The 14,720-nt window shown below is 38.5% G+C and overlaps 1 protein-coding gene across 3 annotated transcripts in view; it reads right to left on the bottom strand.

Moving 5' to 3' along the window:
- Positions 1-14,720, bottom strand: part of LOC149255039 (uncharacterized) — a 171,364-nt gene that overhangs the window by 77,842 nt on the left and 78,802 nt on the right. For all 3 annotated transcript variants that reach the window (XM_089460299.1, XM_089460298.1, XM_089460297.1), the window contains exon 4: positions 5,371-5,528. In XM_089460299.1, coding sequence (XP_089316425.1) covers positions 5,371-5,528 — 158 coding nt within the window. The remainder of the gene's footprint in view (positions 1-5,370; positions 5,529-14,720) is intronic.

The following is a 14,720-nucleotide window of genomic DNA, read 5'->3' on the forward strand; positions in this document are numbered from 1 at the left end:
TTTTGTATGTATATTGTTTTCATAGATGCTTCTCCCCATAAGAATTTTGGAAGGTCTTGGTCAAATATCATGGTTCTAATGCATTCTTCAATGGTCCTATTCTTTCTTTTTGCTACTCCATTTTGTTCAGGATTATTGGGAACTATGAGCTCCCTCTTAATACCTGCTTCCTTGCAAAAGGCTATGAGTTCCTTAGATGTATATTCACCATCATTGTCGAATCTAAGGGACTTTATTTTCATTTTTGTTAAGTTCTCCACTTCTGATTTGAAATCTTTGAACTTTTCAAAGACTTCACCCTTAGATATGAGAAGATAGATCCAAGTGTTCCTAGAGTGATCATCAATGAAGGTCACATAACATAGATGGCCTCCAAGAGATTTATCTGCCATTGGTCCATACACATCGAAATGAATGAGGTCTAACACTTTTTTAGACCATCTCTCACAGCTTGAAAATGGTTTCCTTGTATTCTTACCCAAAGCACATCACTTACATACTCCTTCATGCTCCGCATTTAAGCTAGGGATGCCTTTTACCATTTGATTTAGAGAGGGTAATATTTTATAATGAAGGTGTCCATACCTTTTATGCCAAAGCTCAGAGGGGCTAACATCCATGTGAACAAGAGCTTGTGGAGGAGGTGTCAAAAGTTGATACAACCTTCCCTCACGAATCCCAACAACCCTTGCCTTTTCAATACTAGAGGCCCTTCCCCAAACAAGAACTTTTCCATCTACAAAGGCAATCCTCTCTCCTTTATCTTCTAGACAAGAAATAGAAAGTACATTTTTTTCAAACCTAGGACGTAGAGAATGTTGTTGAGATGAGGCTTTCCACCATCTTCTAGATTCAATGACGTAGATCCAAGACCTTTGACTACATAGTTATTGTTGTCTCCAAGCTCCATTGAATGAGATGATGATTATTTTGATAAGATTTGAAGTTGTCCACTTTCTCCTGTCATGTGTCTCCAGGCTCCACTATCAATGATCCAAGCATTGTCATCATCAAATGTACCTGTAAGTGCTACTATGAATCCTTCAATTTTAACTCTCCTAGATAGATTGTAGATGATCTTGACACCAAAACTTCATGCAACTATAGAGAGATCTTTACAGGCCTTGAGTGCCATCTTCAAATAGCTTGTCATTGATGAGGGAGATTTTCCTTTCAAGAGCACTTTCCTTCCTTCAAATGATAGCCAACAAAGTGATCTTCAAATAGTCCCTCCTTCACCTTAGCTCTAATACCATGTTGAGAAATTAGTGCAAGTAGTTATTAGGGTTTTAATTCCTCTTTTCTTGATAATTACTTGAGATTTGTGTTGGCTTCTTTACTTCTTTATTATGTTATCTTTCATCAAGCAATTACCAAATCAAAAATGCATGAAAATCACAAGAACAAGAGACACAAGATGTAGGCACTCAGCCAAGGCAAAACCCCTCTCTAGGGGAAAACCCAGTCAAACTCTTCTTCTATAATTGAACCAAGTCAAAGTGAGACAATCCAAGACCTTTTGACCAAGACAAAGACCTCCTCCAATCACCAAGTCGGCCCTCCTTCCAAGTAGACAAAAATTGTCAAAGTCAACAAGAGTCACTTCCTTTAAAACTGCTTCACTTTGGAATTTCGGGCCCCCTTGCAACTCAGAATTTCGGACCTGCAGTTATTGTAGAAATTTCAGCCCCTGCAACTGTTGAGAAACCAATGCTAGTAGGGTTTATGGTTTGATTCCTCTTTCTTGATAATTACTTGTAAATTATGTTGGCCTCTTTTACTTCTTAATTAGTTTATCTTTCAACAAGCAACTACCAAATTATATGTGTATGAAGATCACAAGAACAAGAGACATAAGATGTAGGTTCCCAGTCAGGAAAAAACCCCTATAAGGGGAAAACCCAGTCAAGAACTCTTCCTCCAGTAGATTCAATTCAAGATGAAACACTTCCAGACTTCTTAGATCTATACAAAGACCTCCAACCACCAAGTCATCCCTTTCCTGCAATAGATGATTTTGACAAAATACTCCACGTGACAACTTCCCAGCAATAGCTTCAGTCCAAAATTTCGGCCCCCCAGCAGTAGAACTTGGACCTCAACTTTAGAATTTCGGACCTGCAATAGATACAGATTTTCGGCCCCAGCAATTTCCCAAAAAACTTCACATGTGTGAGAGAAAGATAACCCAAAAATAAATTTAGGGTTTTCCAACAAACTTCGTCCTTCTCCAACTTCTTCGCTCTCATTTTCTGCTTCTCTGTCTTGTAGATCAAACTTGTTGAGTGAGAGAGTGAAATAGGTCGAATGCCTCTCCTTATATAACCAATCTGCTGGGTCGAATTGCCCTTATGTACGCCGACTTATTATGGACAGGGCCGACTTGGTGTGGACGTGACAAATTACCTTTTCAACTCAAAAATAATTCTTTTTACATGATACAAAAGCCCATGAAGGGTCTAATAAAAATGACAATGACTCTAATTACTCAAAACAAAACCTTGAAACCTTCAATGGAGGCTTTGACCTAGAAAAATTTGACCCAAGCATGAAACCCATGCTTTAATAAGTCATTTGCTTTAATAATAAATTTTTATTTTTGACAAGTACAATTATGAAGACTGAAGCTAGTTATGTTCCTCAACAACGAATTTCCCAAAAACCCTAGAAAATTGGCATGTGTGAGAGAGATGCCCCAAAGCTTCAATTTTTGTCCTTCCTTTGATTTGACCTTGTTCTTTACTTCGCACTTCTTTTTCTCTTCCTGTACTGCAGATCGAACTTGTTGATGGATGGATGCCAACTAGGTTGAATTCTTCTTTTATTTATACTGCTTCCACAGGGTCGAATTGCCCCAAACTGGGCCGACTTGGTGAGGAGGTGAAATATGACTCTTTTTGACTCAAAATATTTTTTCTTTACATGATACAAAAGCCCAAGAAGGATCTAATAAATATTACAATGACTCTTATGACTCAAGAAAACCCGTGAAGCCTACAATGGAGACTTTGACCTAATAAAAGGAGCATGAAACTCATGCTTCAAAATAAATAAATAAAATTCTTCTTTTACAATAAATAGATAATGATAAAGTACAATAGCAATTACGAAGACCGACCATAGTTACATTTTCAACAGGTTGGACTCTCAACATTGCTTTCACCTCTGCATTGTTGCCATTGCTTTCCTTTTCCATCGTATTTGGCTATAAAGACACACTAAAATGTTTCACCCCCTCCAAACTGCTTTCTCCATCAGAATTTCTGTAAACGGTAACTCAAAAAGGATTCAAAATAATGGTGGTTTTAGTCTGCTATTTCTGTAAAACATGTTACACTGCAGTTGTCTTTTGCTGGCATCACCATCCAGCAAATTCCTTCCAGCCCACATGTACACCCATATGTATGTTGATGTCAACAACTGCAAACTTTACCTACAGCACTACATCAACCTGTCTGTCAAAACACACCACCATATCTCCTCCTAAGCAAGCCACTATTGGTGCCGAGATTTAGTCACCCGCAATGCCTATCCGACCTCATGTGTCTCACAGGGGCTATGCCTAACATCACACATTTCCAATGCAGTTGAGCCTGTTGTGTTACACAACATACTAGTCCCAGACTGATGCCCTCCCTCGCCAACCTCCTATCTCACGCACACCCTTGATGTCAAAGTAATAAAATGTCAAACAATTTAAGCCTCATGCCAAAAATTGTCTTCTCCAACTAACCTGCTACAAAAGAGGAAACCCGTGCTCTCATTGAAAAGAGGACCACTCTAAAGAGACAAACCTCATTATATTAAGACATTGTTATGTTTTTTACATATCATTACTTTATTACTAACCTAAGACATATTTATTAACAGTGAACACTACTAACAATCAAACACAGACCCTCCAAACATGAAAGTAAGGTCTTCTAAAATTCCAGTAAGTTCCCAGCCCTCTATTCCTTCCCTCAAGGTCCAGATTTTATGCAGGGAACTTTCATACATGGACCAGACCTTTGACCATTGGGATCTAGGTACCTAGCTACTGACACCGAGCTATGCATACCTAGGGTCAGCGATTGAGCTAACAGGGGATCCGCACCTAGCAAGGGAATAGGCACCAGCTCAACTTTAATTAAGGGAACATGCAATTCACACCGAGCGATGGAACAAACACTAACCCACCTTTGGTTTAGGGAACAGGCAAGCACCTACATGCACTGAACCATTGAGGGAACACATTCTTGTATACCAACAGGGCTTTGGGAGCAGAAAAGCACAAGACAAACTTTAATTGCATGTTGCAAAAGGGGTAATTATCACCTTTTTACTGAAGTAATATGAAATATCACCCACTAGACAATTTATTCTATTACATATTTCTCTATTTTCCCAGGAAACTCATTTGTCGGGGATCCATCAGGCAGGGCAAAATTGCCTAGAAATGGAACTTCCTTACCTGCACTGAAACACAAATGATAACTTGCTTCAGCTGTAGTTATATATTATTGCAAGTACATGCTGAATGGAACACTGTAGAAGAAAAGCATATAAAAACAATTCTTTGTGCATATTTACGGACTGAACCATCAAAAAAATATTAAAACCTAGAACAAGTTTACCAGACTATCATAATTTAAGAAATTTTGATTAGAGTTAATAAAACAGTGCTAGAGAGTCCACTCAGTCACTCTCGCATTATATTTGGATTTACGGGACAAATGTTCCACCTAGTTATTGAAAGATATATATTTTTATCGGCTGTAGTTATATATTATTGCAAGTACATGCTGAATGGAACACTGTAGAAGAAAAGCATATAAAAACAATTATTTGTGCATATTTATGGACTGAACCGTCAAAAACATATTAAAACCTAGAACAAGTTTACCAGACTATCATAATTTAAGAAATTTTGATTAGAGTTAATAAAACAGTGCTAGAGGATCCACTCAGTCACTCTCGCATTATATTTGGATTTACAGGACAAATGTTCCACCTAGTTATTGAAAGATATATATTTTTATCATCAAATGACCAAATTATAAAGTTTCTGTATAAATTCTTTGGTACAACTATTGGAATCATGCAAGTAATTTACAGATTAAAAATGAGTGCCTCCTTCAGAATCCCCTCGGAATCATCCCCCAAACGTTACTTGTTACATGGACATTAACACACCCAATGTTCATTCCCACGTCCAAGTACCAGATATCATGTATGCCTTGAAGAAATTATACCAATTCAAATGCAGTTCTTTCCTGAATAGTAAGCATGTTTTCTGCCGGAAGGAGATGATAGATAACAAGTCATATGTAAATTGTCAAATGTGCAATCATTCTACTCAAAACAGCTAACAAAATCATTTCTCTGTACCTGAGGATAGGCTCAAGGGAAAGCTTAGCCTGCATGTGCAACCGGCAAAGGAGTTTTGATACAATCATTTCCTTGTGGAGCAAAACTTGTGGTAAGGTTTGCACCACTGGCATCAATTCTTCATATAGAGAAATAAATTCTGCCGCACTATTCAGTTCCTGGTTGACAATAAAGAGAATAAACAAATTATGATGGAAATGGAATATACAAAACAATTAGGGAACCAAATTGTCAGTGAGTGAAACCCCATCCTGTGTATAACAAAAATGATATTTTAGTTAAAATTAACTTTTGCCAATAAAAATTGACGTAAGTGGAACAATAATATCCTTGTACACATCTTTGCCTGCTTATACTATGTTTTGTACCATAAATGCTCAGAGATATTTAGAGGTTTATCTTTTGCAATATGACAAGAACTTCGACACAAGCTTTCTCTTAAATTACATCTTTAGAATTCAAATCCCTTAACCATTTTAGTAGAACAACAATTTATGTTGACCATTGCAATCCTTGAAAAAAAACCCAATGCTGGAATTTGAAGTTCATCATTTCAAACATATTTCTTTCAATTTGCCTTTGCTTATGTTTTCAAATAACTTTTACACAAAAATGCAAGGCAAAAATAAATTAAGAAGTATCCCAAGCCATTTATGAAATCCCCGCCAGACATTCTGGTTGAACATATTTCATTGAATAAGGAGAACGTATCCATCAGTAATACTAGTTTTCTCTTGTGCAATGTTTTTGAGCTAAGAGATTATTTTCTGATGAATGGTAAAGAATTCCCATTTGGTTACTCCACGTTTGCATGTGTGTGAATTTGCTTCCTCAGAAGAAAGATAACCTAAAGTCTTCTTCATTGTATTAGACAGTTGAATGGTCTTGCTACTGTATAGTCTATAGGATTACCCCTAACATTTTAGTTCTCATTCATTTAATTAACGTAGGACAAAATGAAGATAATAAAACACCTACTGCTCTCTTGCCCTACCTAAGGTTGCTTGGGAGCGGGCGTGGAAGTAGGAAGCGGATGTGGGGAGCGACATTTTCAAAAGCTCTCGGGTTGGAAGCGAATTTTATATAATATATATTTGTATATATTTTGATGCATATATGTCAACAAAAGCATGTAGAATGATGAACTAGTTATGAAAAGCATAAAAACATGGATTAAACCATATAACATCAATCATCTAGTAATTACAATCTTCATCAACCACAAGTCCACAAGTTACAACTTTTCATTTATATAGCATGTAAGGGTGCACATAATCGGGAGCATATTCGAGAGAAGGGGGGGTGCTCCCCCGCAACCTTGATCCTACCAAGAGTAAGAAAACGAACGCCCTCAAACCCAAAGTCTTCAGGACGAAAAGTAGCAACATTGTTACATGCTTATGCATGATCAACCTCAAGCAAAGTAAAAAATGCAAGTTTTCTTACATCATGGGGTTTTCACACAAATTCACTTTTCCAAATGTAAGAAGCTTGACCAAACTTCAAGCTTCACAAGATGAAGCAAAGTTTGTTAGATAAAACTGTCATAATTACAACTCAAACTTCATTGTTGGGACTAGCTTGACTCACCAACAGCTTGGTCGTCTTGGCTTTAAAGTTGAGATGAGCCTAGTCTTTCCTCTCTAGAAGTACAATAAAGCCTTTCTTTTTGTAAAATACATCTCATATTAACAACAGAATATTTACAAATTTGAAAATAGGAGGGTAGATAAAGTGCAGGTACAGTAAAGGCTCGGTAGTAAAGTGATGTAATATTGAGTTATTTAATGTAGTGGTTATATTGTTAGGTATTTGCTGTTAGAAATCATGAGCTAGAGGATCTACCGTGAATTCTTCAACAAATGCACATTCAATAAGAAAAACAAGCTAAAATATAATAGCACCCTAAGTAACATGGCATGTCCTCCCCCCACAACCCCCATGTCACGTATTTCACATGTCAGACACGACACATGTGACAAGTCTCCAACACGATTTTGACTCATGCCCTAATCGCAGGACACTAGTTTGACTCGTGTTGGACATTAGCCCTACTGGTGTCCCGAAATTTGAACACGTGTCCAAAGAAAAAGCATCTTAAAATCACTCTATTGCCCCATTCTCACACAATTAAGCTACAGGTTTGGAGCTCTCAAAGGTTTTCAAGTGCAGCTAAGGGCAATTAAGCAATGTTAGAAGGGATTCCATGTGTTGGGAACTGCATTTGTTCATGCCCTTCTAATGTTATACAAATAACGATAATGTTAAATTCTTAAAGTAAAAGGATGAAAATCCTAGTACCTAATTTTTAAACATTACCATTAATTGACTTACCATGTTTGAGAACGGTTCCGACCTCATTAGATTTCAAATGGAGAAAGTAGAATTTTAGATCCCACTCAAAATCCAACAAACTTAACAGTTTTCAAGATTTAAAAGTTGGGGGGATTGCAACATTTCCATCGCAGTTTTTCATGTATGAGGGTATGGAACTAGCATTTAATTAATAGGACCAAGCCCTATATGTACCTCGATGTTGGTGGCATTGATTGTTGAACTCCTTTGTCATGACCCAAGTAAAAATGTAGCCATCACTCAAGCAAAATCTCGATTTGACAAGTTAAGTTTTTTCTATCTTATTTTAATGCATAGAGGGTCATAATGATTATGAGAATCCCAATATAGGCAATGATTTTGATGATATGTAGTACTAGTTATTTGTTGTAGCATGATCTTTTTTTACTCTACAAGCCAATTAGGGCCTCTTTGTTGATGTATTTTTGGTTCAGAAATGGATTGCGCTTAGTGCTATTTTGGTTATAAGCATTAGCAATATGATTGAATTTGTATCATCATCATTTAAATGTTTTGTATATTTCATATTTTATATGTAATTCACTAATTTGTTGTATTTTCTAATATATATTATAAATATATAATATATAACATGTCCTTTGTGTCATGTTCCAAGGGGTCATCACGTCACATGTCAGATATTCGTATTTTTGGGTCCTTCGTGTCTCGTGTCCTCATGTTGTGTGACTTAGATAGTGCCTTGTGAGAAAAGAAGATAAAACCATTAACATGAGAAACACAACATATAGTGCCCTAAGTTAAAGAATGAGAAAACTCACTTAAATGAGATGATTACATATGGTGTGACTAGTGTGTATTTGTACCAATCACATACAATTAAAGTGCTAGACCCAAGCAAGAGAATAGGTTGACCTCACTGTAAAATTCTAAGTCTAATGATGGGTGTAACTACCCAAAGGTTGACCCATAAAGGAACCCAACCACGCATAGTAGGTTGGCATGTGCCCACAAATGACAATTATTCGAAATATCTCAACTTCCCCCTAAAGTTGAGCAAGGGGCATGTTACTGCTCAATTTAGCAGGGGTCCTAGGAGGGGTTCTAAAGGGACTACTACTAGATCAAGTGGGATACAATGGGACAAGGACCCATTGTCACCTCAGTCGATGTCCCCTACCCTTTACAGACTTTCACTGATGGGAGGAGTCCTGGCATAACGAAATCACTAGGGAAGATGAATCAATGATAGGATAGGTAGTGATTTCTAGGGACCATTCACAAGAGAGGCTCAACGAATAGGGTTTGTTTTCTTTAGAAGCAAGGTGAAGGGCTCTCTAACAAAGGCTCAAGGGATGCCTAGACCTAGGGATTAGAGGTATTCCTTAATGACGGATGCCCTAGACCTAAGATTCCTTTTCGAAATAAGGTTTCTAAGTGGCCTTGTGAGATAAGGAATGACAGAGATGCGGGAACACAAAGAAGCCCAAGAGGACCCAAGCAAAGCCTAGGGTTTCAGGTGAGACTTCAAACAAAGGCCTAAGCCAAGCAAGGGAGAAGAAGGGATCAACAATTGGTGAATTGCCTTAGAGTTTTCTAGCAAAATAGATCCCTTTGAAGGCCGCAAACCCAGAAGGACCAAGAACCAAAGGATTTTGAAGCTAGGGCTTGGTGTATCTCATAAACCGACTGTGGGAACAACTTCAAATTTGGAGGGCATGTGGAGGACACACCAATGCAGTTCCTAGCCAACTCGTTGAGCAAGTGCATTTGTTCATGCCCTAGCTAGGTCGTCTAGGGTTAGGGCAGCAAAAATGAGGAAAAGAGAGATTTTCAAAGAAACCACCAAAGATTGAGATCAGTCCCTAGCCAATTTTGAGAATGGAGTCAAAGTGAGTTCAATTTTGAGACGTTTGACTTATCAAGGAGCCTTATTGCAACTTCGCATGCCCTAGATAAGCATCTACAAAGTCTCAACAAGGATTTATTCTTCGTTGTGTATATTTAATGGAGTTTCAAGGTCAAAGTTCAATACCCACCCTACAAACATTTGATCTTCTTGCCAAATTGAATAACATATACAACGAGCCAAGATTACATGTGATTATGAATTTTGCATCAACAATTAGGGTACAAAAATAATCCAAGCATAGCGTTCCATACATTAGACAAATTACATGAAAAAATCTACATAAGAAAAGCACTTACATGACAAGAAGATTATATCCATCCATTAGACTTGCAAAAATGAAGCTCCAAGACAAATAACAAATATCCAAACATCAAAATGCACCAATTGATCTCCAATTTGCTCATCAGTAGCAGGTCGGAATTCTTTTTTACAAAGAGATACCAATCCAAGTGATGATGAGAGGTGAAATGATCCTCTCTTACACACTACTCTAAGGAGTTTGAATGGCTAAATTAGGCCTAATGATGCCCCTAACAATAAAATAATGTGCAAATAACAACACTTTGGTGACAAACCCACCAAATAGCTGCATAATAAGAATAATCAGCCTCTCAAGAGAGCTGAAATGATAAACAAGTAGGTAGAAGGGTGGTTGGAAGGCCAAATGAAGTCCAACATGTGCTAGAATGAATAGAAGGGCTCCAAAAAATAGTGATGAAGGGGATGGCCCCTTGATCTCCAAACAAATGACTTGTGGTGCTCCCAAGTGGCTATGGGGGTACAAAAGCATCCTCATGGGTCTTGAACTGAATCGAACAAGCATGTATCCCATATGCAAGGGATGGAACAATGATCCAAGCCCTTCCTTGTCTCCCAGTGTGAGACAGAACCCCATTTGGCCCCTAGACCAACTGCTAAGTGTGTGGTGCAAGTGTGTAGTCGGTTGGGCAAGGTGGTCCAAGTGCATCATCATCATCATCATCAAATAAGTCAAACAGAAGCGAGCAATGAATGGTGCTAAAGGATCCCATGGCATGGCTATCTTCTCTCTGTTATGGTGGAGGTCCATGGCTCTCAACGCACACCCTACAAAAGTGAATATGACCCTCTAGGGAGCTTGGATGGAACGAACAAAGTTCATTCTTCAAGTTAAATACTCCAGAAGATTTGGAATATAAATATCTCCATTGAGATACAAGAATATATATTAAAATGTATAAATAAGGATGATACAATTGAGAGTGAGGGGCTTGCTTATATACCAAGCAGGTGTCCCTTTATGAACGGTCATGTCTCCTTAGACATGCTTTTTTGTTTAACTAATTATTACTTATTTATATATTATTATGTTTATTATTTCTTATCTATATTTATTACTTTTACATAATTATATTCATAACATTGCCTTCCTCTTCAAAAAGCTTTGTCCTCAAAAGCTTGTTGATGGAAGGGCTTAATCCCTTTTTCTACTATGAATGTCTTCTCATCTCAGGACAGTCATCCTTGTCGATACAAGTTGATATGATCATTGGAGTGATATATAAAATTGTCGCACGGAGGAAGGATATGACCATCCTAAATTAATATTTTCTGAAATCTTTTGATCACTGGAAACTTGTGATGAACTGTTATGTTAAAATTGGCAACTAGGGCCAAACTCCATGTGGATCACCTTATATATGACTTCTGATATTTTTCCTAGATTCTTCTCATCGAGAGGTGTAGGATTGATCTAAAGATCATCCGATTTTGATAAGTATTTATGGAGATATGAATTTATTTTGATTATGGACAAATTATCAAGGTCGGCCGGCAAACTTATGCAGGCTCAGAAGCCCAACAGTCACGTCTATTCACCCTCAACTTTTGCATATAAATACAAGGAGCCTTCTCCTCATTTGGACAATTCATTCACTCATCTTCTCTCTCTCTCTCCTACGCGTAAAAGGAGCCTCTCTCTCTCACACGTGTGGCTGAAAAGAAGACGTCCTAGGGCAAGGAAGACGCAGAAAGAAGGATGCTGGGGCAGCAAGTCATCTCTTTGACCAGCGTTGACCATCCAGAAGTGTGGATTGGGTGTGGTTGCCTCTCCTAGGCAGGCCACAATTTTTGGCACGAAAACCGAGGTGATCTAACCTCTGGTTTGACCAGTGTTCACTGCCCTAGTTTAAGGCTACAAGTTGACTGTACTTTTGGGGATGTTCAAGGGTTGTTTCTTCAGGTTGTTCGAGGACAAGGTGACCAGAAATTGACCAAGCATTTTAGAGGTCAATTTCAACTAGTTTAACCAAGTTTGACTTTGCTGATCTAGGGTTTGCTGCTGCTGATATAAAATTACAGAATTTAGATTTTGTACTATTTATCTCTGCTAAACTATTGAAGATAAAAAAGGATTTGATCAAAGGGTTTCCCCGCATTGGGGTTTGTCCCTGGCTAGCCGCCACATCTTGTGTCTCTTGTCTTGGCTTGTTTTTTGTTGATCATTTAATGTTATATCTGCACTTTACTTAATGTATATGTGATTGCTAATATGTGCGTAATAAGAAGAAAAATAAGTAAACTGCTCTAAGCATAGAACATACCATAATTTAACATGGTATCAAAGCTGAGGTGAAGACAAAGCCCAAGCAAGAGCAATCACCGAAGAGAAGGTTGGCAAGGCTATCTGAAAGAAATCATGGGGTCCTCAACACACTTCCCAGTTGAAGACAAACTCCGTGAGAAGTCTGACTATCACGAATGGAAGATGTCTCTCCATCTAACATTAGAAGAACAAGAAGTGTTGGACCATGTGAGAGGCAGAATTGTTGAGCCTCCGTCAAATGCATCCGCTGCTGCTAGGAACAAATGGACCAAGGGAGAATTAAAAGCAAGAAAGATCATCTGGGACACTATCAACAAGTGCTTGGTGGCCTATGTTTCCGAGCTGAACACCTCCAATGAAATCTACGATAGACTGGTGAGTTTATTTAAAGTCAATGATGTAAATGAAGTCTTGTTTCTTAGAAATAAGCTAAAGGAAATTAAGAAGGGCAAAGATGAGAGTATGCAAGCATATTTCTTAAGGATCACCGAGATCAAGAACGATCTCCTATCTATTGGGGAAGTAATTCGTGACAGAGAAATGACACTCACAACTCTTGGAGGACTACCATCTAGATGGTATATATTCAGGACTACTCTTCTCAACAATAATGTAATTCCTGGATCTGAGGAATTAATGGCCAGATGCATTCAAGAAGAAACAAGGATGGAAGAGCAAGAAATGCCCATACTTAAAGGTCATCCTCTGCCTTTTCTTCTCATACTAAAAGAAGAAACAATTTCAGGGCTAAATGCAAAGGAAAGGTTGGACCAAAGGGTGGAAGAAAAGGACAATGTTACAATTGCAATAAAACGGGTCACTATGCAAGGGAGTGCCCTGATAAAAGGGACTCACATCGAGACGATGATCAAAATCCCTCTCAAGGCAATCAAAGGAATGGCAGGTCAAATGGCAGAGGTAAAAGAAGTGTCGGAAATCAAGGAAGAGGACAACCATTCAAGAAGGCAAGAAATTCCAGGTATGAACCTAACGTTGTTAACAATAAGCAAGATGAATATCATCTACCAGCAACTCTATCTACTACTGCTCCCCTGGAATCGCTGGGAAATTGGCTTATTGATAGTGGTGCCTCAAGGCACTTCACTGGTTACAAAGAAGCTCTCTATAATTTGATAGAGAAGGAAACCAACCTGGAAATTGTTCTTGGAGATAATTCAAAATATCCCGTGAAAGGCGTAGGAAATGTCACTTTTCAATTGAATCAGGGTAATACCATCCACTTACAAGATGTATTATATGTACCTGATCTCAAAAAGAACCTGGTGTCCATTTCGGCAATGGAAGACAAAGGCTACAAGGTGGCCTTCAACGATGGTAAGGTACATGTATGGAAAAAGAACTTTAAAGATGCTTTTACTCTTGGGTTTCGAGTTGATTCATTATATCAAGTCGGAGGAAGTCCGCTGGGTGTCATGTCTTGTGACACATCTCTTCTGTCTCAACTATGGCATCGGAGGTTTGCTGACCATCATTATAAAGCTCTACCCGATGTAAGAAAAATGGTGACCGGGATGCTCGAGCTCAGATTAAAGCAAGAAGGTGTATGTCCAGGATGTACCGAAGGAAAGCTCAAAAGGGGACCATTCCCCTCAAGCCAAAGCAAGACCTTCGATATATTGCAATCGGTTCACTCAGACATATCCGATATGATGCCTGTGAACTCCTTGGGAGGATATTTATATTAACTCACCTTTACAGATGATTATTCTCGCAAGACTTGGATATACTTCTTGAAAAAGAAGGATGAAGTGTTCTCCTGGTTTCGGCATTTCAAAGCCTTGATTGAAAATCAAACCGAAAAGAAGATCACGACCTTAAAGACTGATAATGGGACTGAATATGAATCCAATGAGTTTCATGACTTTTGCAAAGACGCTGGCATTAAGAGGGAGACTACTACACCATATACTCCTGAGCAAAATGGTGTGGCGGAAAGGAAGAATCGTACAATTGTGGAAGTTGTCCCTGGCACCTGCTATGCTCCATGATCAAAGACTTCCGAAGTTTCTATGGGCCGAAGCTGCAAATACTATCGTATATGTACAAAACCGATGCCCTCATCAAGCATTGGGTTCCAAGACTCCTGAAAAAATTCTCACCGATAAGAAACCTAACGTATCTCATTTTAGAATTTTTGGAAACCCTGTATATTTTCATGTGCCTAAAGAGAAAAAAGTATAAATTGGGTGCATCTGAAAAGAAAGGAATCTTCGTGGGCCATAGCGAAAATACTAAGGGCTATAGAATCTATGTAGTTGGTCAAAGGGAAGTCGAGATCAGTCATAATGTCACCTTTGACCAAGATATGGCTCTTAACAAAGTAGACAATCTTCCTACTTTAAGGGAATCTAGAGAAGCTGACACCGACGAACCGAAGGAAAAGGAAGATGAGACGACGCCCGATGCCCAATGTGGAAGAACCTATGGATCCTATTGATCCTCCTCCGCAAGAGCCTTCCTCTTCTAGGAAGAGGCCTTTATGGCTTAGGGGGACACTTGTTGAAGGACACATTGCACCCA

Source organism: Pinus tabuliformis, chromosome 7 (assembly GCF_031772625.1).
Source record: "Pinus tabuliformis cultivar Carrire ecotype Pingquan chromosome 7, CPIR1, whole genome shotgun sequence".
Taxonomy (NCBI): Eukaryota; Viridiplantae; Streptophyta; class Pinopsida; order Pinales; family Pinaceae; genus Pinus; species Pinus tabuliformis.